The sequence below is a fragment of the Oryctolagus cuniculus genome, chromosome 19 (assembly GCF_964237555.1).
Source record: "Oryctolagus cuniculus chromosome 19, mOryCun1.1, whole genome shotgun sequence".
NCBI classification, from domain to species: Eukaryota; Metazoa; Chordata; class Mammalia; order Lagomorpha; family Leporidae; genus Oryctolagus; species Oryctolagus cuniculus.
In genome coordinates, this window is record NC_091450.1 from 50,299,237 (window position 1) to 50,321,335 (window position 22,099).

General features: G+C 61.3%; 3 protein-coding genes across 3 annotated transcripts; 1 reads left to right on the plus strand and 2 right to left on the minus strand.

The window, feature by feature from the left end:
• Positions 1 to 5,010: 5,010 nt before the first annotated feature.
• TMEM270 (transmembrane protein 270) lies at positions 5,011 to 7,927 on the minus strand. The gene is made up of 3 exons (XM_002721960.5): positions 7,803 to 7,927; positions 5,481 to 5,879; positions 5,011 to 5,314 (listed from the first exon to the last, which is right to left on the minus strand). The coding sequence occupies exons 1-3, from the start codon at positions 7,872 to 7,874 to the stop codon at positions 5,027 to 5,029; spliced, it is 759 nt and encodes a 252-aa protein (XP_002722006.2). The 5' UTR covers positions 7,875 to 7,927; the 3' UTR covers positions 5,011 to 5,026.
• A 4,797-nt stretch (positions 7,928 to 12,724) lies between these two features.
• Positions 12,725 to 15,854, plus strand: METTL27 (methyltransferase like 27). The gene is given in 6 exon segments (XM_002721972.5): positions 12,725 to 13,167; positions 13,415 to 13,543; positions 13,773 to 13,908; positions 14,084 to 14,176; positions 15,439 to 15,559; positions 15,561 to 15,854. Coding segments are annotated over 6 exon segments (753 nt in total). The 5' UTR covers positions 12,725 to 13,044; the 3' UTR covers positions 15,712 to 15,854.
• Positions 15,855 to 16,860: 1,006 nt separating this feature from the next.
• Positions 16,861 to 18,347, minus strand: CLDN4 (claudin 4). The gene has a single exon (XM_008249090.4). The coding sequence runs from the start codon at positions 18,174 to 18,176 to the stop codon at positions 17,547 to 17,549; it is 630 nt and encodes a 209-aa protein (XP_008247312.1). The 5' UTR covers positions 18,177 to 18,347; the 3' UTR covers positions 16,861 to 17,546.
• Positions 18,348 to 22,099: the final 3,752 nt, after the last annotated feature.

Here is a 22,099-nt window from a genome sequence, read left to right on the forward strand (position 1 = left end):
CATGGGACGCCCGTGCTGCATACGGCAGCTTAACCATCTGTGCCACAGCACCAGCCCCATAAATACATAAATCTTTAAAAGAAAGAAAGAAAGAAAGAAAGAAAGAAAGAAAGAAAGAAAGAAAGAAAGAAAGAAAGAAAGAAGAAAAGAAAAGAAAAGAAAAGAAAAGAAAAGAAAAGAAAAGAAAAGAAAAGAAAAGAAAAGAAAAGAAAAGAAAAGAAAATGAGAGGATAAAGGAGACACTGCCGCCCACTGATGGGGCCCCTCAGGGTCATGTCGGGGGTGGGGTGGCCAGGTGGGCTCTTGCCTGGGACCAGGCCCTCCCCCTCCCCCCACAAGCCCAGGTGCAACAGGGGGAAGGGGGTGCCATGGTGCAGCCACAGGAGAGGCCTGGGGACCTCCACGGCCTCTCCCCACCCCGCCAGAGGCCCTGCAGCTTGGAGAGCTGGAAGCACCCCCCTCCCCCCACTGGCATGCCCCTCCTCACTGTCAGGAGCTGCCCCCTCCCCAGCCCCGACCCAGACCCTAGCAGTGCAGAGGCCAGGGCGGCAGGAAGCCCCCCATCCTCCAAGCTTCCAGCTGCAGGTGCCACGGGCCACAGGTGCCACGGCAGGCAGAAGTCAAACCTGCCCCAGCAGAGGCCCTGGGGAGGGTGTGAGCAGCCAGACGGCCCGGGAGAGGCAGCCGTAGGTTCTGTAAGGCCAGCACTCTGGGGAGGGGGGCGCGCCGCGCGGCTCTGGCAGCCCCACCTAGGGCCAGGCCCAAGAGCTGGGGCCCTGCACAGAGCCGCTGGCTGGGTTCTGAGCTCCGTGTGAGGGCTGGAGAAGGGGAAGTGAGCCAGGAAGAAGCCCCCAGCCCCCTGCAGAGCCTGGGCAGCATGGAGGGGCCGGGCAGCAGACTACAGCGAACACAGAGATCCCCTCCTGTAGCGGACTGGGGGTCCCAGGTGGGAGAAGCTGCCCAAGCTCACCCATGGCTGGGAGCCGGCAGCAGAGTCCCGGGACCACCCTCATCTTCAGGGTGGGGGTCTCTCCCAGCCACTCGCTTCCTCCCCGGCCCACGTCCCCACCAGGGGCACCCCCAGATAGTTCAGCTCCCCTCTCCTAGGGCTCTTGCTGGGGTCCCCCGAGGCCAGTCTGCACCTTCACAGCCCCCCACTACCGCCACTACCTTCCCTGGGCCGGGGGAAGCAGGCAGGGAGAGACCTGGAAAGGGGCCGCGCTATCTCCCAGGGCTGTGAGCTCAGGGGCTGAGCGTGAGCTGCAGGAAGGGGTGGGGGGTGCTCAGAGCGAGGGGTCAGGGAAGGGCCAGGCCCTGGGCAGACCGAGGAGGGGGCCTCTCGCGATCAGACAGGGCCGGCCAGGTCCCTGTGTGTCTTGGCCGAGCGGGACCCCTGGGCGGCCAGGTATGTAACAATCCCAGCCATTTCCTGCCCTATTAATGAGAAAGGGGCTGATACAAATACACGTTCAGCATAAATAAATACAGGCCAGGCCCCGACTGCATAGCAGACAGATTGCGTGGAGCTGCTGGCCAGCCCTGCAGCCGGCTCCCCCCACCCCGCCCGCGGCCTCCCCACTGCCCCCCACTTCTCCCCTCCGCGCTCCCAGGCCGGGCAGGGATGGACTGGCTGCCCTTACCCCAGGCCTCAGAACCAAGAACCTGCCTCCCCCTACTGCCCTGCTTGCTAGCCTTGGAGAGGGAGCCAGGGGGCCGCACGTCCTGCCCGTGCACAGGCCGGGCAACAGCCCTGGGCGGGCCAGGGGGCTGGGACTGTGCCCTCTGCACAGATGGGGAAATGGAGGCTCCCAGAGTTAAGTAACTTGGCCAAGAGGCTGTGGATCTGGGATCCAAACCCAAGACTCCCAGGCTCGCCTGGAGCCCACCCTTGGGAGGGGCAGCGAGGACAGACCCTGGTCTTTCTCCCTTCCTCCCACGCTCTTGTCCTCCACTTGGGGACTCTGTTTGGAGGCCTGGAAACACAGCAGCCACCAGGGATGGGGGGTGCAGAGAGCCGGGTCTCTGCCGGACAGCAGGTGTAGCACCTCTCCTGCCCGCCTGGGGCCTCCAGGAGCAAGGCCTGGGGTATTGGGGTCCCCTGGGTGCTGGATCACCCCCCCTTGTGCATTGCACAGAGAGGGTTCAGCCTCATCCAAGGTCCCACAGGAAGGCAGGGACGAGCCATGGAGTCCAAGACTCTGCTCCCAACCCCAGCCTCCTCCCTGGGGCGTGGGCTCAGAATGGGAGCAGCCATCATTTCCCCCCGCCCGGTCTTTCCAGAGGCCGACTCCAGAGACGGGCCTGTATCCCAGAGCAGGGGACACAGGTTAGCAACAGTGGCTGAGGACTCCAAGTCCTGACTCCACTCCCACAGCAAGGGTCAGATCTGTGGCCAAAGCCCAGAACACTCCTCTCTTCAAGGCCCAGGTCAGTGCCACCACCTCCAGGAAGCCCTCCCATTTGCTCTTACCCCTCCCCACAGGGACCTGTTCCCAAACTGCTGGAAGCCCTTGGAAGAAAGATCATCCCCATTTCTGGCTACAGCATGTTCTCTCACCACTAAGTATTGGAAGAGGATCCTTAGCCCCAAGAGAGGCCCCAAAATTGCATTCCTGCAGCCAGTGCTGTGGTGCAGTGGGTTAAGCCACTGCCTACCATGCTGGCATCCCACTTGAGAACACAGGTTCAAGTCCCGGCTGCTGCACTTCTGATCCAGCTCCCTGCTAATGGCCCGGGGAAAGCAGCAGCAGATGGCCCAAGTCCTTGGGCCCCTGCACCCACGTGGGAGACCCGAAAGAAGCTCCTGGTTCCTGGCTTTTGTCTGGCCCAGCCCTGGGCTGTTGAGCCCATTTGGACGGGTGAACCAACGGATAGAAGATTTCTGTCTCTCTGTCATAACTCCACCTTTCCAATAAATAATCTTTTTTAAAGAATGTGTAAGCCACCCAAGAATAAATCTTTTTAATCGCATTCCTGTCACCACTGGCAGCCAATGATTTGGGAGGCAAGTGGTGAGCGGGCCGGGTACCCAGGTGGCACCGTCAGGGCAGCCAGGGCCCTCACCATGCCCAGCGCCAGAGCCCAGGCCTCTGCCTCCCAGCTTTGCCCCAGCCTGGAGCCCTCCCCAGCCCCAGGCTCACCACTGCCATGTGAGATCTCAATCCCAGGCGGCCAGGCATATGACGGCAGGGGCTGGAGGGTCACGAGGGCAGCTCCCCAGAGCAGGTGTCACCTCCCAGCCCACGGCAGCTCCTGGGGGGCCCACCCCTGCCCCCAGCCCACGGATGTACCAAGAAGCCTTGTACAGACCTTGGAAAGGACAGGGAGGCCCGCGGGGACTGATCGGAACCTGGCGTGGTACCATCAGCCTAAGTCTGATAAGCCAGAGTCTTATCAGCACCATGTGTCACATACAAGGGGACCCCAAAACGCTTGGGGTGCGGGGACCAGTGTTGAGGCTCAGCGGGTGACCTGCATCATGTCAGAGAGCCTGGCTCGGGTCCCAGCTGCTCCACTTCAGATCCAGCTTCCTGTTCACAAGCCTGGGAGACAGCAGATGATGACCCAAGTAGTTGAGTCCCTGTCACCCACGTGGGAGACCCGGATGGAGTTCCTGGCTCCTGGTTTTGACCTGGCCCAGCGCTGGAGAATCAGTAGCTGGAAGGTCCATCTCTCTTGCTTTCTCTCTCTCTCTCTCTCTCTCTCTCTCTCTCTCTTTCTTTATTTCAAGATTTATTTATTTGAATTATGGCAAGAGTGGGAGAGACACAGAGAGAGATAAGAGAGGTCTTCCATTCACTGGTTCACTTCCCAAATGGCTACAACAAACAGGCTGGGCCAGGCTGAAGCCAGGAGTCTGAAACTCCATCCAGGTCTCCCACGTGGGTGCAGGGGCCCAAGGACTTGGGCCGTCCTCTGCTGCTTTCCCAGGCGCATCAGCAGGGAGCTGGATCAGAAGTGGAGCAGCCGGGACTCGAACCGGTGCCCATATGGGATGCTGGTGTTGCAGATGGCAGCTTAACCAATTACACCACAGCCTCAGTCCTCTCCCTGCCTTTCACATAAATAAAAATTAGCGTTCTTTTTAAAATCCAGAGGAAAAATGCAATTAAAAATAAGTTTATTTTGGTGCAACATAGTTTTGAAATTTTAGACACATCTTCCACAAGCTTTTTGAACGTCACTCATATGCATGGATTTCAAATGTTTTGCCCCAAAGTTGACCTCCTTCCCCTCCACCTTCCGCAGCCTCGATAAAGGGACTTGTGGTTGGATGGATGGGTGGATGGGTGGATGGATGGATGAATGGATCAATGGAGGGATGGATTTGTGCGTGGATGGATTTGTGTGTTGGTGGATGAATTCGTGGATAGATGGGTGGATGTATGGGTGGGTGGATGGATTTGTGGATGGATACGTGGTTGGATCTGTGGTTCGATGGAACAGATGAATGGGTGAAGAGATTACGGGTAGATGATTGGCTAAGTGTGGAATGGATGAGCTAGTTGCAAACTGACCCAACAGGAGTTACTTCTCAAAGACACTTTCTAAGTTTCTAAAACGTGAGGTCCGAGCACCCCCCAGAGGCCAGCGTCTCTAACTGCCTGTCGCCCCTAAAGCCCAGGCTCCAGTAGTCCTGAGGACCGGGGACATGGGCCTATAGAAAGGCACTGGTCCAGAAAACAAAACCTAGCGAGTAACCCCGGGAAAGCCCAGCCTTCCGAGCCCAGTCTTCTCGCCCAGGAAATGGTGCTAAAAAAACCTCGTCTGAGTTGCTGGAAGATTCCAATCAAACTGCAAAGCATCAGCAATGGTTGACATCGGACACAGGAAAGCTGCTCGTAGGAGAGTTCCCTCCCTGAGGCACCACTGAGCATGTGTGCACACACAGCACGTGTGTATACACACCTCCCTGCATATACACACAGCATTGTGCACACATGTAGAGCCTCCCCCCAGCCAGGTATGGAGGAAACACAGGAGAACTTTAGCCCAGGCCAGACCAGGAAAGCAGATGGGGACACGTTTACTCTCCAGGGGGCCCGGGCTCTGGCAGGACTGGCCCAGCCTCAGGGGTGGACGCCTTAGGGAGTGGGGGCTCGGACAGGGGCTCGGGGGCCTGCAGGGGCTGGGTCTCCTGGGCCCGGGCCAGCTGGGCGGTGTGTTCAAAGGCAGCCTGCAGCAGGTGCGAGGCCAGGCAGGTGGTCCAGGTGACGAGGTAGGCCAGGTGCCAAGAGGCCAGCGCTGTGGTGCTCTCCACCCACCAGGACAGCCGTCTCAGCAGCTCCAGCACCGCGTGGTTCCCCAGCAGCACCTGCGGCAGGCAGAGGCCCCCCCACACACACCCAGGAGCTCCCACCACTGCACTGCCAGGCTGCCGATCCCGCCCCCCCCCCCCAGCCCTGGGCCACGCGCAGCGCCCGGAGCCTGCCCTCAGCAGCTTGGGCCCGCACCCCCAGCCCCAGCCCCAGCCCCCGCACCTGGCCAGGCAGCCAGCCCAGGCTGCAGCGGTGAGCTTTCTGGAACAGTCGCCAGGTCAGCAGCACCAGAAGCAAGGCCACCAGCATCAGGCTGTGCAGACACGACAGCAACAGGTCCCCCCAGGTGGCCACAGACAGGCCCAGCCGCTGCAGGCTCAGGCCCAAGGTCCGGACACAGCCCAGCACGGCCGCCCACGCCAGCCTGGGTCCCCACAACAGCAGCCACATGGGGACCCACATCAGTACCCGGCCCAGGGGACAGGCCAGCACTCCCGGTGGAGGGCGGGGCTGCCTGCCGCTGTCCCCGCGGGCCTCTTGGGCCAGCCCCGACACCCAGTCATTGAAGAGGGTGATCTTGATCAGCAGGAAATTGTACAGGTGCGCCCGGTTCTGGACGAGCTGCGGGAGGAGACCAGCGTCACCCACCTGCCGCACGGACCTAACTTGCACCGTCACTGGTGGGCGGGAGGCTGCAGGGCCACCTTGGGCCAGGTCCTCCTGCTCTCCAGTCCTTGGCTCCTCCCACAGCCACCCAAGGGTGACCTGGGCGCCCATGTAAGGACCCGTTCTGAGCAGGGGACTTCAACAGTGAGGTACCGGAAAGGGAGAGATGGCTTCCAGGTTTCTGACCCTGGTGGCAGGTTGGACAATGGTGTTTCCTATCTCTGAGTTTGCAGGAGGGGCTCGGGTTGGGAGAAAATCGGCAGATGCGGAGCCCAGGCCCCTCGTGAGAGCCCTGAAGCTGCCCGCCCATGGAGACCACCAGCACCCCGTCTCCCCGCCCCAGCTCTGTGTGGAGACCAGGAGTTGGGTCCTGGAGCTTTGCAGGGAGGTGCATGGAGTAGAGGAACCAGGGCAGAGGTAGCATCCGGGTAGAGCTCGCGGTGCTGGGGCCAGGAACGAGCGAGACCCACGGGAGCCAACGTGATGCTTCGGGATCAGTTACAGGGGAGGAGGCAATGGTTCCAGGAGGGGACCTGCTTTGTCCAAAGTCACACAGCCACAATGGAACTGCAGATGGAACTGCAGGACACAGGCGTTTGGATAAGGACTCTGCAACCTGTGTCGGGGGCCCGGTTCAAGTCTAGTCCAGCTTCCTGCTGGTGCACACCGGGGGGAGGCAGCAGGTGATGGCTCCAGGGCTTCGGTACCTGCTGCCCACCTGGGAGGCCTGGATGGAGCTCCTGGCTCCTGGCTGTGTCCTGGCCCAGCCATGGCTGTGGCAAGCATTTAGAGAGTGAACCAGAGGATGGGAACTCTCTCTCTCCCTTTCTTTATTTTAATTTTTTTAAAACTTATTTGACAGAGTTAGACAGTGAGAGAGAGACAGAGAGAAAGGCCTTCCTTCTGTTGGTTCACCCCCCAAATGGCCACTGTGGCCAGCGTGCTGCGCCAATCCGAAGCCAGGAGCCAGATGCTTCCTCCCTGTCTCCCATTCGGGTACAGGGCCCAAGCACTTGGGCCATCCTCCACTGCCCTCCCAGGCCACAGCAGAGAGCTGGACTGGAAGAGAAGCAGCCAGGACTAGAACCCGGTGCCCATATGGGATTCGGCACCGCAGGTGGAACATTAACCAAGTGAGCCACCGCGCCGGCCCCCGCTGTCTACCTTTCAAACAAAATGAAAAGAAATAAATGAAAGTGTTTTAAAAACCCAACTGTGTCCCAGTTGTGCACGGTGTCACCTCCCCTTTCTGACTGGGTATGCAGACCCCGGGACCTGCCACTAACTCAGCCCACGGAGGAGCTGTGGCTTGGACATGTGGCCCACAGCCATGAACATCTGCATTTTTTTTTTTTTGACAGGCAGAGTGGACAGTGAGAGAGAGAGAGAGAGAGAGAGAGAGAGAGAGAGAAAGGTCTTCCTTTGCCGTTGGTTCACCCTCCAATGGCCACTGCGGCCAGCGCACCGCACTGATCCAATGGCAGGAGCCAGGTACTTCTCCTGGTCTCCCATGGGGTGCAGGGCCCAAGCACTTGGACCATCCTCCACTGCACTCCCGGGCCACAGCAGAGAGCTGGCCTGGAAGAGGGGCAACTGGGACAGAATCTGGCGCCCCGACCAGGACTAGAACCCGGTGTGCTGGCGCCGCTAGGTGGAGGATTAGCCTAGTGAGCCGCGGCGCCGGCCATATCTGCATGTTTTTAAAAGATGGGGAGGAAAAGCAATGCTGGACCCCACAGGCACGACCTCTGTAGAGAAAGTTCCAACGCTGCGCTTGGGGGCTTGGGGCTTCCGGAACTGCAGTTCCGAGAGGCAAATGGGAGGGGCAGGGGTTGAGCAGCGCTGAGGTGGCCCCCCCCACCCTCCGCCCCCGCTCACCAGCACAGAAAGCCGCAGAACCTGCAGCAGGACCCCCAAGAGGCTGGGTCTCACCGGGGGGACGACCTCCATGTCTGGCCTCCCGCCCCCCCCCACCCCGCTCCAGCCAGGATAGGCAGGGTGACGTCACAGATGGCACAGGGTGGGGACCAAGTTACCATGGGGACCCAGTTGCCACAGATACCCCCCCTTTCCCTGGCTCCTGTCCCCTCCTCTCAATCCCTGTGCAGCCATATCATGATGGGGGCTGTGGCCGGGACTGGGAGGAGATCTGACCTCCTGGAGCAAAGATTTCTTCAGGTTCAACTTCCCACAGAGAGACTCTGGACTCAGGTCAAGTGGCTGATTCCAGGGAGGTTCCTGTGAGATCCCAAGGGAGGAAGAAAGTATGTGTGACTTGGGAAACTGAGGCACAGCCTGGCTGCAGACAGAACACAGCTCCCTATCACCCCAGCAGGTTGGCGGAGCCAGGAGCCAGGAGCCAGGAGCTTCTTCTGAGTCTCCCAAGTGGGTGCAGGAACCCAAGGACTTGGGCCATCTTCCACTGCTTTCCCAGGCGCATTAGCAGGGAACTGGATCGGAAGTGGAGCAGCTGGGACTCGAACCGACACCCACATGGGATGCTGGCTTCTCAGACAGCAGCGTCACCCACTGTGCCACAGCGCCAGCCCCAAGGACACACACACACACACACACATTGCACTCATTCCTCAAACCCCAAATCCCACAGGGTGCCGTGAAGGGGGCCGTGTTATAGGACAGGAATCCTAAGCTTAGGGAACCCACAGCTTATTTAACGGGCAGTAAACAGGCCTGCCCTGGGCCCCAGAGGGAGACACCCGGTATTCCAAGGTAGTTCCTTGGAAAGGAAACCCAGAATACCGGACCGTGGGCTAGTGCCTTGCTCACAGGAGAGCTCTGTCCCAACAGAGTGAGCAGGAAATGGGGTGCAGTGGCCAGGGACCAGGGACCCTCCTCAGAGGGCATGGGTGAGGGTGCAGGAGGGGGCTGCCCACCCAGGTGGGGAGGTGTTTGCTGGTCGCTGGGCGTCCGGTGGTGGTAGCCAAGACAAGGCCTCGTGCTGTCCTCGCCTCTCCTCCCTCTCTGGTTTACTCCTCGCCATCACTCAGCATCCCTCTCCCCAGATTTCCAGTCACTGAGGCTAAGCTGATGGTCCCAGGAACTGGGTCCCCGGGCCCAGTCACCTGTTCTCCCCCAACTACCACCCATCCCCTCACCCCCACCCCCAGAGCCATCATCTTAGGGAAAATTCAGCAAGGGCTTTCTGTGGCTGTGGGGCAGCCCAGACCTCGGAAGGGACAGGACATCTGGGGCCCACAAAGCCTGGACCTGTGAAACCAACCAGGCCCTCTAAGGCAGCCCACCTGTCACCTTCCAGGAAGGCGCACCTGACTGCTGAGGCCGGCGCCCGGACCAAGGTGCAGTGCACGGAAGGAGTCATCGGAACATATGGAATTAAGAAATGGAGGCGTAATGGCTTACATGCTTCAGCCAGGGGCGGTCTGCTGTCTGTCGGAGACCTCCCTCCCACCTGCTTGTCTCTCCTGCACCACGGGTACCAGGTTCAAAGCCACCTAGCCCGCGAGAACGCAGTTATCCTTGTTCGTCACCAGGGGGCGCTGCTTCCCCGTCCCTGCATGGCCCAGGGCGATCGGGCTATATATATATTATATATATATATATATATATATATATATATATATATATATATTTGAAAAGCAGGTGGGGGGGTCTTCTAGTCATTGGTTCACTACTCCATAGCTACAATGGCTGGGGCTGGGCCAGGCTGAAGCCAGGAGCCAGGAGCTTCTTCCGGGTCTCCCATGTGGGTGCAGGGGCCCATGCACTTGGGCCATCTTCTACTGCTTTCCCAGGCCATAGCAGAGGGCTGGATGGGAAATGGAGCAGCCAGTGTCCCAGGCAGCTGCTTAACCAACCCTCTGGGCCACAATGCCAGCCCCCAATTTCGTTTTCTGTAAACCTGGGGTCATCAGTGGCCCCCTCGGTATCCAGGGTAGGTGCTTAAGTCCCTCCTACAAGAGAGTGTGGAAGCTGCACGGCCCCTCTCCTGTGCATTCCCAGTACCTAGGACAGTGCAAACGCTCGCGAGTTGCCACCGTACTGCATGGCCCAGGGGCGAGTCTGCACACGGGCAGGGCAGACACCTGGGCTCTGAATGCTGATCTAGGGAGGCCCAGCCGACCTCTGCCAGGGGAGGTGGTAGGGTCTGCCCTGTGCTTTTGCAAAGCTTGGGGGCTGGTGTGTGATGAGGTCAGTATCTGTGGATGAAAAGGAACTTGAGGGCTTTTTAATTTGTTAAAACCACATAAGCTGCGGGCCAGTGCTGTGGCACAGTGGGTTAAGCCACTGCCTGTGACACCAACATCCCACATGGGCGCCGATTTGAGTCCTGGCTGCTCCGCTTCCAATCCAGCTGCCTGCTGATGTACCTGGGAAGGCAGCAGAGGGTGGCCCAAGTGTTTAGGCCCCTGCCGCCCACGAGAGACTCAAATGAAGCTCCTTGCTCCTGGCTTCGGCCTGGCCCAGCCATGGCCGTTGTGGCCATTTGGTGAGTGAACCAGTGGATGGAAGATTCTCTCTCTCTCTCTCTCTCTCTCTCTCTCTCTCTGCCTCTCTGTAACTCTGTCCTTCAAGCAAATAAATAAATCTTTTAAAAAACAACACATAGGCCGGCGCCGCGGCTCACTAGGCTAATCCTCCGCCTTGTGGCGCCGGCACACCGGGTTCTAGTCCAAAGCCAGAGAAAGCTCCTGGCTCCTGGCTTCGGTTCGGCACAGTTCCAGCCATTGCAGCCAATTGGGGAATGAACCATGGGATCACCAGGAGCTTCTTCCAGGTCTCCCACACGGGTGCAGGGCCCAAGCACTTGGGCTGTCTTCTACTGCTTTCCCAGGCCACAGCAGAGAGCTGGATGGGAAGTGGAGCAGCCAGGACTAGAACCGGTGCCCATATAGGATGCTGGCGCTTCAGGCCAGGGCTTTTACCCGCTGACCACAGCACCGGCCCCAAGGGGAAAGATTTTAAGAATTTGTTAAGTGGGAGGTGTGCGTGGTGGAGAAGCAGTTAAGCCCCTCTTGGGACAGCTGCATCCCATGTTGGAGTACCTTGTTCGAGTCCAGGCTGCTCCACTTCCAATCCAGGTTCTTGCCAATATGCCTGGGAAGGTGGCAGATGGTGGCCAAGGTGCTCGGGTCCCCACCACCTACACGGGAGACCTGGATGGAGCTCCAGACTTCTGACTTCAACCTGGCCCAGCCCTGGCTCTTGCAGGCTCAGAACATGAACCTGCAAATGGAAGAGCTGTGTGTGTGTCCGCCTCTCTGTCTTTCTCTCTGTAACTCTGACTTTCAAAGTAAATAAATTTATAAAAATTATTGATTGGGCATGTTTTGTTAAAGAAATGGTGATGAACAAATATATCAGTATGGGGTATTGTACTGATGTCTTTTGTGTGTGTTTAAAATTTTCCATAAAATGTTTCAAACTAATAATCTGCCTCTGCCTACTGCGGTGGGCAGTAGGTGGGCAATGGGGGAGCCAGGGAGGTCAGAGGGGAGAGGTCGGGGCCAGAGGAGACGCTGGGGGGCACCGAGCCTCCCAGGTGGAGGCGGAGGAGGCGTCTTGGGACCACAGGACTTGCTCACAGACGGAGCGTGACAAGTGGCTCGGGCTGCGATTGTTGAGTGGATCTGGGAGTGGGGGGTGGGAGTGGGGAGTGAGATCACCTGGGCGTGTGGCTGGTGGGGGGCCTATGCCCTCCAGGAACACAGCCAAGTCCAGACTTCAGCGGAGGGTCGGGCCGGGAGTCAGCTGCATTAACACCATGGGACTTAGGCCACCAGGGCGTGGGCGTAGATGGAGCTGGAACAAAGTGGGCGGGGGGGGGGGGCGGAGCCTGCCGCTGGTCACTGGTCACTGGGCCCGGGCATTGCTACTGTCCGAGCAAAGGGCAAGCCCCTCCTACCCCAGCCCTCGGGGCGGGGCTTCCCAAAGTCAGTCCACCCGAGCCCCCTCCCTTCCCCCCAGAGCCCGAGCCTCCCCCCTCCCCTCCTGCCTGGCCTCCCGCAGCCACCTGCGACCCTCCCCGCTGCCGGCTTGCACATCTGGGGGATCCGAGGGAAATTTGGAAATGTGAATTCATGTCCTAAGAACCCCTGCCCATCCCCAAACTAGTTCCTGCTCCCCAACCCTTTCCCCGACTCCTTAGCAGCAGGCAGATGGGGGTGGGGTATCCCGGGAGGGGTCTCTTAAAGCAAAAGACAAGGAAAAGCCTTTTGGATTCCAAAGGCTTAGAACTTAGAGGTCCAATCCAGCAGGGGAACTAGGCCTGGGTGGTGTGGAGCGAGGCCCCCAGCCCCAGGGCCAGCGCTAAGGAGAAGCATCCCAAAGTGCTGGCTCCGCAGTGTCCCCCATGTGGAGGCGCATCCCCCCAGAACCCTGCTGGTGCCCAAAACTGACCACCACCGCGGGGAAGGGGGCTCTGAGGCTCATCCCAGGCAGGACCCACAGCCTGGGCCCTCCCCCACAAACCAGTGGGCGCAACACCGGCATCCCATATGGCCGATGCAGCCATCTGCGGAAGATCTCTCTCTCTCTCTCTCTCTCTCTCTCTCTCTCTCTCTCTCTCTCTCTCTGCCTCCTGGCCACACACAGGTGTTTGAATTATGAAAATAAAATGTAAAATGCAGCCACACGTGGCTACCCTATAAACTAACCCCGATTGCAAAACATTTCCAGGTCCTCGGGTGTCATCAAAAAGCTCAGACGGGAGGAGGGGCCCAGAACCTTGAGCTCATTGGCTGGGGGCAGGGGAGGGGGCGGGATACCAGCGCTTCCCTTTGATTGGGTATTCTCTTCCAGCGGAAAGCCAATCCTCCAGCGTGCTGGGGGCGTGGCCACGCGTGCCCTACAGGACCCTCCCTGAGTGCTGGCGCCCACCCACCACGGCGGGTGGACGTGAGCGGTGAGTCTTGGCCTCCGACCCCTGCGTTCTGGGTGTCCTCGCACCCCCGGGGGCAGCGGGGCAGGCCCTGCCTCGCCTCCCCCAGGCCTGCAGTCCCAGGGTGCAGCTGTCCGGCTCCTCCCAGCCTGCGCGCTCAGGGTCCCCTCCCCCCTCCGCCCGTGGAATGGGATTGCCCTGAGGGTCTGACAGCCCCCTCTGACGCAGCGTGGGGGCCGGGAAGACATCCCCGCCAGGCGGATGGCCCAGGAGGAGGAGGGGCGCCTGCACGAGGTGCTGGCCCAGGTCGGGGCCTCCCACGACATCAAGGACCTGACCCGCAAGCTGCACTTCTATGACGGCTGGGCCCCAGACTACGACCAGGTAAACCGAGCCGCACCCAGCCGCAGTGGGTCTATCTGTGAAGTGGGGTTCAGCAGCCTGGCATCCGAGGGCGGCCGCCCTCAGGGACCAGGACCCCCTTACCCAGGCACCACAGCCCAGACCGGGCGGGGGGCGCTGCCACTGAGGCCAAAAGTGTAGGAAAGCACCCGACATACACGCACCCCCCAGAAGGTCCCCCAAAGGCGGGGGCACTGGTGGGATCGCCTCCCTGCTCTGGCCCCTCCAGGATGTGGCTGCCCTGCAGTACCGAGCCCCCCGCCTCGCCGTGGCCTGCCTCACCCAAGCCCACCCAGGCCTGCCGCACACTGCCCTGATCCTGGACGTGGCCTGCGGCACTGGCCTGGTGGCTGTGGAGGTGAGGTGACCCCAGACTTCCTGCCTGCTCAGCACCACCCCCCTGGCCGATGGCTCAAATCCCCTACCACCTGGGCAACCCCATGCCATGTCCTCCACCCCCACCCCATCCTGCCTCCTCTCTCAGACTCACTGGTCCCAAACACATGGGCCAAATAAACCCTCTGCGGGGCCTAGCACCCTCCCACGGTGCAGGGACCCCGTAACTGAGCCCCCCACTCCCATCCCAGCTGCAGGCTCGGGGCTTCGTCCGGCTGCATGGGGTTGATGGGAGCCCAGGGATGCTGGAACAGGCCCGGGCCCGTGGCCTGTACCAGCGACTGAGCCTCTGCACCCTGGGCCAGGAGCCTCTGCCCAGCCCAGAAGGTACGCCCCCCCCCACGGCCCCCAACATGGCAAGGCCCACCTCCCCGCCCACCTTGGCAGCACCCATCCCTCCTGCTCATGAGCCCCCTCCCACACCCAGCCCACAGCCCCTCCTTGTGGCGCTCAGCCCAAGCCTGGGCCACACACACCCACCGCACCCCACGCTCTCCCCCAGGGACGTTCGACGCGGTGCTGCTGGTGGGTGCCCTCAGCGACGGCCAGGTGCCCTGCAGTGCCATCCCTGAGCTTGTGCGAGTCACGAAGCCAGGTGAGGAACAGCCTGGCCAGCCCCACGCCCAGCGCAGACCCTCGAAGGCGGAGCAAGGGCAAGGCTCTGGCCAGGCCAACAGGCAGGGCGGGCAGGTGGCCAGCTCACCTCCTACCCACGGACAGCTGGGGGCGCAGCTCCCCTCCAGCCTCTGTCCCCGCACTTGGGAGCAGGTGCTGCCACCCCTTCCTCGTGAGATCCAAGTGCCCTCACTCCGGTCCCTCCTCTTCCAGCCCCCGCGCTAACTCACAGGCGACTCTTTCCCTTTCCTGGCCTCAGTTTTCTCATCAGGGAAATGGGGCTGCTCGGGCAGAGTGACAGGGTGCACACGTCTCTCAGGCAGCTGTATCTGCCGTGACCTTGCTCTGAACTTGCCTCTGCTCTGGGGCAGCAGCGTGAGGACCAGGAGGCCGTGCCCAGCACGGGGCGCAGTCGGTCAGCAAGTTGCCGAGGTGAAAAATTCTTCTTCCCCTCCCCCCTCTTGTCCCTGCTGCTGGGGCACTGGAGTGGCAGCGGCTAGGCCTGGGCAGGCCTGGGCAGGCGTAGTGGCCTCTCAAGAGGCCAGCAGATGCGGGGACATTGGTGGGGTCAGCGGGAGAGGCAGGAGCTGGGCACAAGTGGACAGGAAATTCTCTTGCATGCTCTAACAGGCACCAGGGCTCCCGGCCTGGGCTTGCCAGGTCCCTAAGCCGCTCCGAGCCCTGCCCCCCAGCTCCCCCTCACTCACTGCTCACCTCCACCTGTGCTCACTCTGCTCCTCTAAGCCCCTTCCTCCAGGAAGCCCTCCCAGATCCCAGCCACTGGACCTTCCCCTCTCTCTTTGTGTACAGTTACTGCCTGTGCTGGGTGTTTTGCACACGAACACACACACACACACACATGCACACACCCAGCCTTGCCTTGGGACAGGAGAGCCATCCCCTCTCTGCCAGTGGGGAACCAGGTTCAGGGCCATGCAGGGGCTCGCCCGAGGCCAGTGTCCACGTGCGTGCAGACAGAGCCGTATCTTCCAGCAGAGGGGCAGGGTGTGAGCAGTGGGGAGGGGACCCTCTTGTTCCGGGGGACACAGTCAAGAACCCCAGCGTTAAAGGGCGCGTGGGCCTTGAAACATGCACGGGAGGATGTCCAGCTGGTGTCCCCAATGCCACAGAGGCGGGGAGAGGCTGGTCTGGGCTTGAAGACAGGAACAGGGACAGCCGTGCCCAGCGCAGACAGGCCTGGGACCACCACGGCTCACCGGCGCCTTCCCCGCCTCTCCCCAGGTGGGCTGCTGTGTCTGACCACCAGGACCAATCCGTCCAACCTGCCGTACAAGGAAGCCTTGGAAGGTGTCCTAGATGGGCTGGAGCGGGCCGGGGCGTGGAGGCGCCTGGTGGCACAGCCCGTGGACCGCTGGGAGCTGGCTACCTCGGAGCTGCAGGTGGCGCCCGGGGCCTCAGCCCAGGACGGCTTCATCTCCGGCATTGTGTACCTGTACCGAAAGCAGGAAGAGGCCCAGGCTGAGAGAGAGGGGCCGGGCCCCAGCCCTGCGCTGACCTCTGACCCTTCGTGTGGACTTCTCTGGGTCCCCACTCCTGCACCCTGCCGCTCAGGGGTGCCCCCAGGAGGGGAGAGGGCTCTGCAGGAGAGAACATTCCATCTGGGGGTTCAGGAAGCCACAAGTGTTGGGGGGAGGGTGGCGTCCCACGTGGGAGGGCCGTTCTGAGTCCCGCTGTCATACTTCCAGCCGATGCAGCGCCTTCCTAAGGTACCTGGGGAGCCAGCGGGTGATAGCTGCAGTATTTTGAGCCACTGCCACCACCTGGGAGACCCGGATGGAGTTCCAGGCTCCTGCCTTCAGCCTGGCCCAGCCCTGGCCCTTGCAGTCTTCCCAGGGAGAGGGGAGACACAGCAAATGGAAGATCTCTCTCTCTCTGTCTCTCTCTCTCTCTCTCTCTTTCTCTCTCTCTCTCCCTGGACTTTCAAATAAATAAATCGATTTAAAAAAAAAAAAAAAAGCAGCAGATGGAAGTGCCAGAGGAGACCCACCCCACCCCACCCCCAGAGCTGTCCCTGACCCGGCCTTGACAGGACCACAGCCTTGACAGTGACTGCCTGAGTCCTCCCCAGGGGCTGGGCCCTTGCAGCTGTAACCCATGCACAAGGAACCCAGGGCCCGACTCAGTGCTAACAGCACCCAGCAGAGCAGAGCGGGTTGGGTCAGAGCCGGGGTTCCGCGCCGCGGGTCCAGGGCCGGGCCACATGCTCCCACAAGCCCAGGGCTGCACTTCCTCACCCGTGAAGGGGCCCCAGAGCCCCAGGCGTGGCCAGGAGGGTGCCCTGGCTGGAGCAGGTGGAAAGACCCTGGTGACCTGTGTGAGCTGGCCTGTGATGATGCTCTTTCTGAGGGAGGAGGCTCAGAGCTGGCCCTGCAGGACAAGCAGGATCCGGCAAGGTGGGGAGGGCAGAGACCAAGCCCCGGGGTTCGCCCTCCCTCCCGGGGTCCCCGCTGGGTCCCTGGCATGCGCTATTTCCTGCCTCCAGGGTGACTCCCAAGATTACGGCCAGGTCTGCTTGTCGCGATTCCCCGAAGCCGTTTTCCTAAGCGCTGGGGTCCTGGCCCCGGCTGACCCCCTGCACAGGCCTCCAGCCCCGCCCCTCCCGCTCCCACCCCTGCAAGCCCCAATCAGAGACAAATACAGATCTTCCTGTACACAGGTCCCGTTTATTGTAGAAAATAATAATAATTACAGTGATGAATAGCACTTCTTAAATTACAAAACAGAGACATCGAGGGAGAGCCCCTGCCCCCAACATACACCCGCCGGGCTGGCCAGTGTCCTTGACTGGGGAGGGTGGAGGGGTTCTCCAGCCTTCCTGCCCAAACCAGTTTGTCCCACCTCCACTCCTCCCCTCCAAACCAGTCTGTCCACTCTGTGCTCCTCGGCGCCATTCTCGGGCAGGGCAGGTATGGCTCAAGCGTGGATCCCCCAAGTTCATGCAGCTGGCGGGGCCAGGAGCCAGGGAGACGGTGGCAAGACAGGCGCTGGAGTCATGGAACGTGCAGGCAGAGGGTGTGGGCAGACGGAGCTGGGCAAAGGCTAGAGCGGCTACACTGGCATGAGTGGGCACCCACTCTGAAACACAGTTCAAGGTCAGGGCTGGGCTGGCCTGGCCAGCAGGACCAGCTCCCTGCTCTGTCGCCTGCCTCCGGGAGCCATTCAGAGGAGCGGGGCACGGTGTCTCTCTGCCATCCGTCCTTGGGAAGCTGTCCAAGTGGGGCGAGGCGGGGTTGAGGGCTGCTGGCCACGGGCCTCCTCCTGGGTCCCAGACCATGCCGAGCTCCGATGGACAATCCCAGCCAGGAGGGACACAGTCGAGCGCCGGCGCCTCACACGTAGTTGCTGGCCGGGGCGGAGCGGGCAGCCGAGTACTTGGCCGAGTAGGGTTTGTCGTTGCGCGGCGGGCAGTTACAGCACAGCAGAGCCCCGCCGAGCAGCAGCAGGCCGGAGGCCGCCCAGCCGATGTAGAGGGAGGCGCCCATCTCGCGCTTCTGCCCGTTCGCCACGAGCGGATTGTAGAAGTCCCGGATGACGTTGTGGGCCGTCCACGACACGGGCACCATCACCAGCAGGCCGGCCAGCAGGAACACCACGCCTGCCACGATCATGGTCTTGGCCTTGGCCGTCTCATCCTCCACGCAGTTGGTGCACTTGCCCCCGACCACGGACAGCAGCACGCCCAGGGCGGCCACGATAATGCAGATGATGGTGAGCGCGCGGGCCGCCTGCAGGTCCTGCGGCAGCGCCAGCAGCGAGTCGTACACCTTGCACTGCATCTGCCCCGTGCTCTGCACCACACAGTTCATCCACAGCCCTTCCCAGATGACCTGCGAGGTGACGATGTTGCTGCCGATGAAGGCCGTCACCCGCCACATGGGCATGGCGCAGCACAGCATGGAGCCCAGCCAGCCCAGCACGGCCAGGGCGATCCCCATCACCTGCAGTCCCATAGAAGCCATGGCTCCGCGTGCGTCTCCGCTGGGCTCTGGCGATCGATCGGGGCGGCTTGAGAGGGATCTCAAGGCCTGAGGTCACACCGGCCCTGGGCAGGGAAGAGACAAAGCCAGCGCCAGCAAGGAGGGTGAGCAGACCAGTTCTTTCAGCCAACAGCCGCCCCGCCGGCTACAGGTGGAGCAGTTATATGGCTCTGGCGGAGAGAGGCGGGGGCAGAGGGAGGGGCTTCGGGCCCTGACCAGTTTCTCTGGATTCCTGAACCCTGGCCAACCAAGACACTGAAAGGCCCCTGAGTCACCCCTGAGTCTCAGAGGAAACTGCCCTCTCTCCCCCAGCCCCTCCCCCCACACTCCCTCCACCCCACCCCGGCCCATGCTGAAGTCAGGCCAGAGACAGACACTGAGTCACAGCCCAGGGCCATCTGGTGTCCACGGGGTGGGGCGAGCAAGGTGGTGGACCTGGAGCCTGGGGTCCCAGCATCCCCCAGGCTCCTCATCCGGGCACTGTCGCCACTGTCAATCAGCCCCGCACTGCCAGGCAGGTCAGGTATGGGAGACGGAGGACACGGGAGGCCCTACCCCTACCCCCATGCACCTTTGGCCAAAGAGAGACCCAAGCTGGTCCCCCTGCCACCACCATGGCCCCCGTGGGCCAGGGCTGAGCCTACGTGGGCAGCGCAGGCTGGGGGCAGCAACCTGGGAGGCATCAGCCCCACGGTGGCTGTTTACTCTGTGTGGACACAGAGAGAGGTTCAAAGTCCCAGGAGGCTTCAAAGGCAAGGGAGAGCCAAGCCAGGCGTGGGGGGTGGGGGTGGGGGCTGCAGATAACACAGCAGCTGCCAGGGTTGTGCGGGGGCGGGGGGAGGTTGAGGGGGTGGGCAAGGCAGCAAGACTTGGTGGCGGGAACGGGCACTGGGGTGGGGAGACGTAGCTCTTTCTTTCTTTTTTTAAGATTTATTTATCTGCTTGAAAGACAGAGTTACAGAGAGGCAGAGGCAGAGAGAGAGAGGTCTTCCATCCGCTGGTTCACTCTCCAATTGGCCACAACGGCCAGAGCTGTGCTGATCTGAAACCAGCAGCCAGGAGCTTCTTCCAAGTCTCCCACGTGGGTGCAGGGGCCCAAGCACTTGACCATCTTCTACTGCTTTCCTAGGCCACAGCAGAGAGCTGGACAGGAAGTGGAGCAGCCGGAACTCGAACTGGCACCCATATGGGAGGCCGGCACTGCAGGCAGCGGCGTTTCCCTCTATGCCACAGCGCCGGCCTCGAGACACAGCTCTTTCTGGGAGCGGGGTCCTTGTGAGGGTTGTGCAAGGCAGTGGGACTAGGTGAAGGGGGCATTGGGGTGGAGGGAACAGCAAGGAATGCAGTTTGACTGGACACTGGGCTGCCTGGCCGCAGGGAGGGGCCGGAGCCAAGAGCCAGCCCCAGGCGGTACTCAGGGGCAGGTGGGCAGGGGCACCGGTGGTGAGCAGCTGTCCCCGTAGCTTCCGGAGGCACTGCTGGAAACAGGAAGGGATGGGGGGTCCGGACTCAGGGAGGGCCTGAGTCAGGGTAGGGGCTGGGGGGACCTAGAGGAGAGGGCCATGCTGGGGGGAGCAGGCCCAAGTCCCCGCCACTACCCAGCCACACATCTGGGGCCTGGATACAGCGGCCTGTCCACATCTGACCCAGAGAAGCCAATACCTTCCATTTCCGGAACACATCCCCCACTGGCCCAAAGCTGTCTGGGAGCGGCCCTTACAATGCAATCGCCCCATGTTGCTGAGGGAAAAGTCGAGGCCTCCCTTGGCGGTTAAACATAAAGACCTCCGTCTCCCTGCCCCCTGGAGCTGGGGGCTCCCGGAAGCGGGCGCGGCGGCCTCTTCTAGCTCAGCATCTAGGACAGGGCTTGGCACACAGTAGGTGCTCGACACAAGCCCGATGCTGACACAGAGGAAACTGGTTTCCCGCCTTCCCGCCGCCCGCCTCCACCAAGACAAACAGGGACAGTTTCAGCCGGGACCACGCCCCCCCTCCCCCAGGGCCTTTCCTTACAAGGCTCTGCGGAAACACAAACAGGGCTGTGGGCTGAGCAGCAGCAAAGATAAACATCCTTCCAGGTGACAGTAAGTGCTTTCCTGCAGTGACCTCAGCCCAGCCTCCCTGCAGGGGAAACTGAGGCCCAGGGCCTTGTCCAGGACACGTGGGAGCCTCCTGGTCACCCTCAGTAGCCGGGCAGCAGGCTGTCTATGATCCGGGCGGGAGTTGGCCAGATGGCCAGACGCCCCTGTTGTCCCTACTTCCTGGTTCCCTGGGGACACAGACATGCAGGAGCTGCCAGGGGAGGGAGTGGAGGAAAGCCCTAAAACTCTCCCCCACGCGCACCCCTGCTGGGACCCAGAGAGTGGATGGAGACTGGGGGCTGGGGAAACAGGTGCTGGAGAGGACCCCTGGTATGAAGAAGGGATGGGAGGGGCATGCTGGGGGAGCAGGGGCTCCATGGTCACCAAGCGCAGGTGGCTCTGACCTGCCCGCACACCTGCAAAGCCAGGACAGGTCTCTGCACTGCCCTCCGGCTACAGGAGCCCTGGGGTGGGGGCAGGGCAGGAGCCCCCAGGCAGGCCCTGCACCTGCCAGCTCCCAAGAGCTCAGACAACCTCTTGCCTGCCACCCACCGCCAACATCTGTGCGGGGCCCAGGGAGCGCAGGGCCGCTGTGTCTTTGCTTTCTTTTTCATGTTCAAGCGGACGCTCATTTCAAGCCAGGAGAACTGGATCAAGGCGGATGGGGGTGGGTGGGTAGGGAGGCGGTAGCTGGGTTTCACCCCGGCTACCTCCTCCCGCACGGGGTCAGCTGGTCCAAAAACCAGCCACAACCACCTTCCCAGAGCCAGCAGCTTCCTCCCTAGTGAAGTGGGCATCCTTCTGTCCCCCTGTCTAAAACAGATGCGAAGGAGATGGTGGCGGGGGAGGGGACATGAAAATGTCCCGTCCTCTCCTCCCCCCCCCCCCCCAGTGAGTGGCTGCTTGCTGCTCCCCTCCCCCAACTCCGCTCTGGTCAGGCTCATGCCAGGCAGGAACGAGAACTTCCCAGTCCTGGTCCCAGACACACATACACACACATACACACCTTGCCCTGAACCCAGCTCCTTAGAAATCACTAGCAAAGGGTCCCTTCCGGCTCTGAGCCACACTGCTGCCTGCCCACCCAGGGCCAGTGCAAGGATTTCGGCTCCCAGGGTCTCTGCCGCCTGCCGTCAGGGAGCGTGAAGAGCAAGGGCAGGTAAGGTGGTGTTGAAATGAAACCTCTCCTCCTGGGCCAGGCATCTGGGGAGACACAGCTCTTTCTGGGAGCGGGGTCCCTGTGATGGCTGTGCAAGGCAGCGGGACTCGGTGGAGGGGGCACGGGGGTGGAGGGAACAGCGAGGGATGCCCAGCTTAGGTTAAGATCGCACCTGGGATCAGACGCCCACATCTCGTATCAAAGAGCTTGGAGTCCCGACTCTGCTCCTGGTTCCAGCTTCATGCTGCTGCCCACGGGGGCGGGGAGGGGGGGGGCGCAGCAGGTGTCGGTTTAAGTACTTGGGCCCCCACCACCCACTTGGGAGACCCGGATTGGGTTCCTGACTCCTGGCTTCAGCCTGGCCCAGCCCTGGGTGTTGTAGGCGTTTAAGGAGAGTGAACCAGCAGATGGAAGATCTCTCTCTCCCTCTGCCTTTCAAATAAATCAATAAAAGTTTTGGAAAATTTTCTCTTCCCCACCATTTTGATTTTTGTAAAATCAAGCAGGTTTTCTGAACAACACAGAAGAAAGCAGTGGGGCCGGCGCTGTGGCGTAGTGGGCTAAGTCTCTGCCATACGGGCGCCGGTTCAAGTCCCGGCTGCTCCACTTCTGATCCAGCTCTCTGCTATGGCCTGGGAAAGCAGTGGAAGATGACCCAAGTGCTT

Excerpts from the sequence above, each read along its gene's own strand:
- TMEM270 (XM_002721960.5), bottom strand. The coding sequence starts at position 7,874 with ATGGAGGTCGTCCCCCCGGTGAGACCCAGCCTCTTGGGGGTCCTGCTG. Across the intron at positions 5,880-7,802 it reads TTCTGCGGCTTTCTGTGCTG|CTCGTCCAGAACCGGGCGCA; the intron begins GTGAGCGGGGGC and ends CTCCTCCCGCAG. Across the intron at positions 5,315-5,480 it reads TGGGCTGGCTGCCTGGCCAG|GTGCTGCTGGGGAACCACGC; the intron begins GTGCGGGGGCTG and ends TGCCTGCCGCAG.
- CLDN4 (XM_008249090.4), bottom strand. The coding sequence starts at position 18,176 with ATGGCTTCTATGGGACTGCAGGTGATGGGGATCGCCCTGGCCGTGCTG.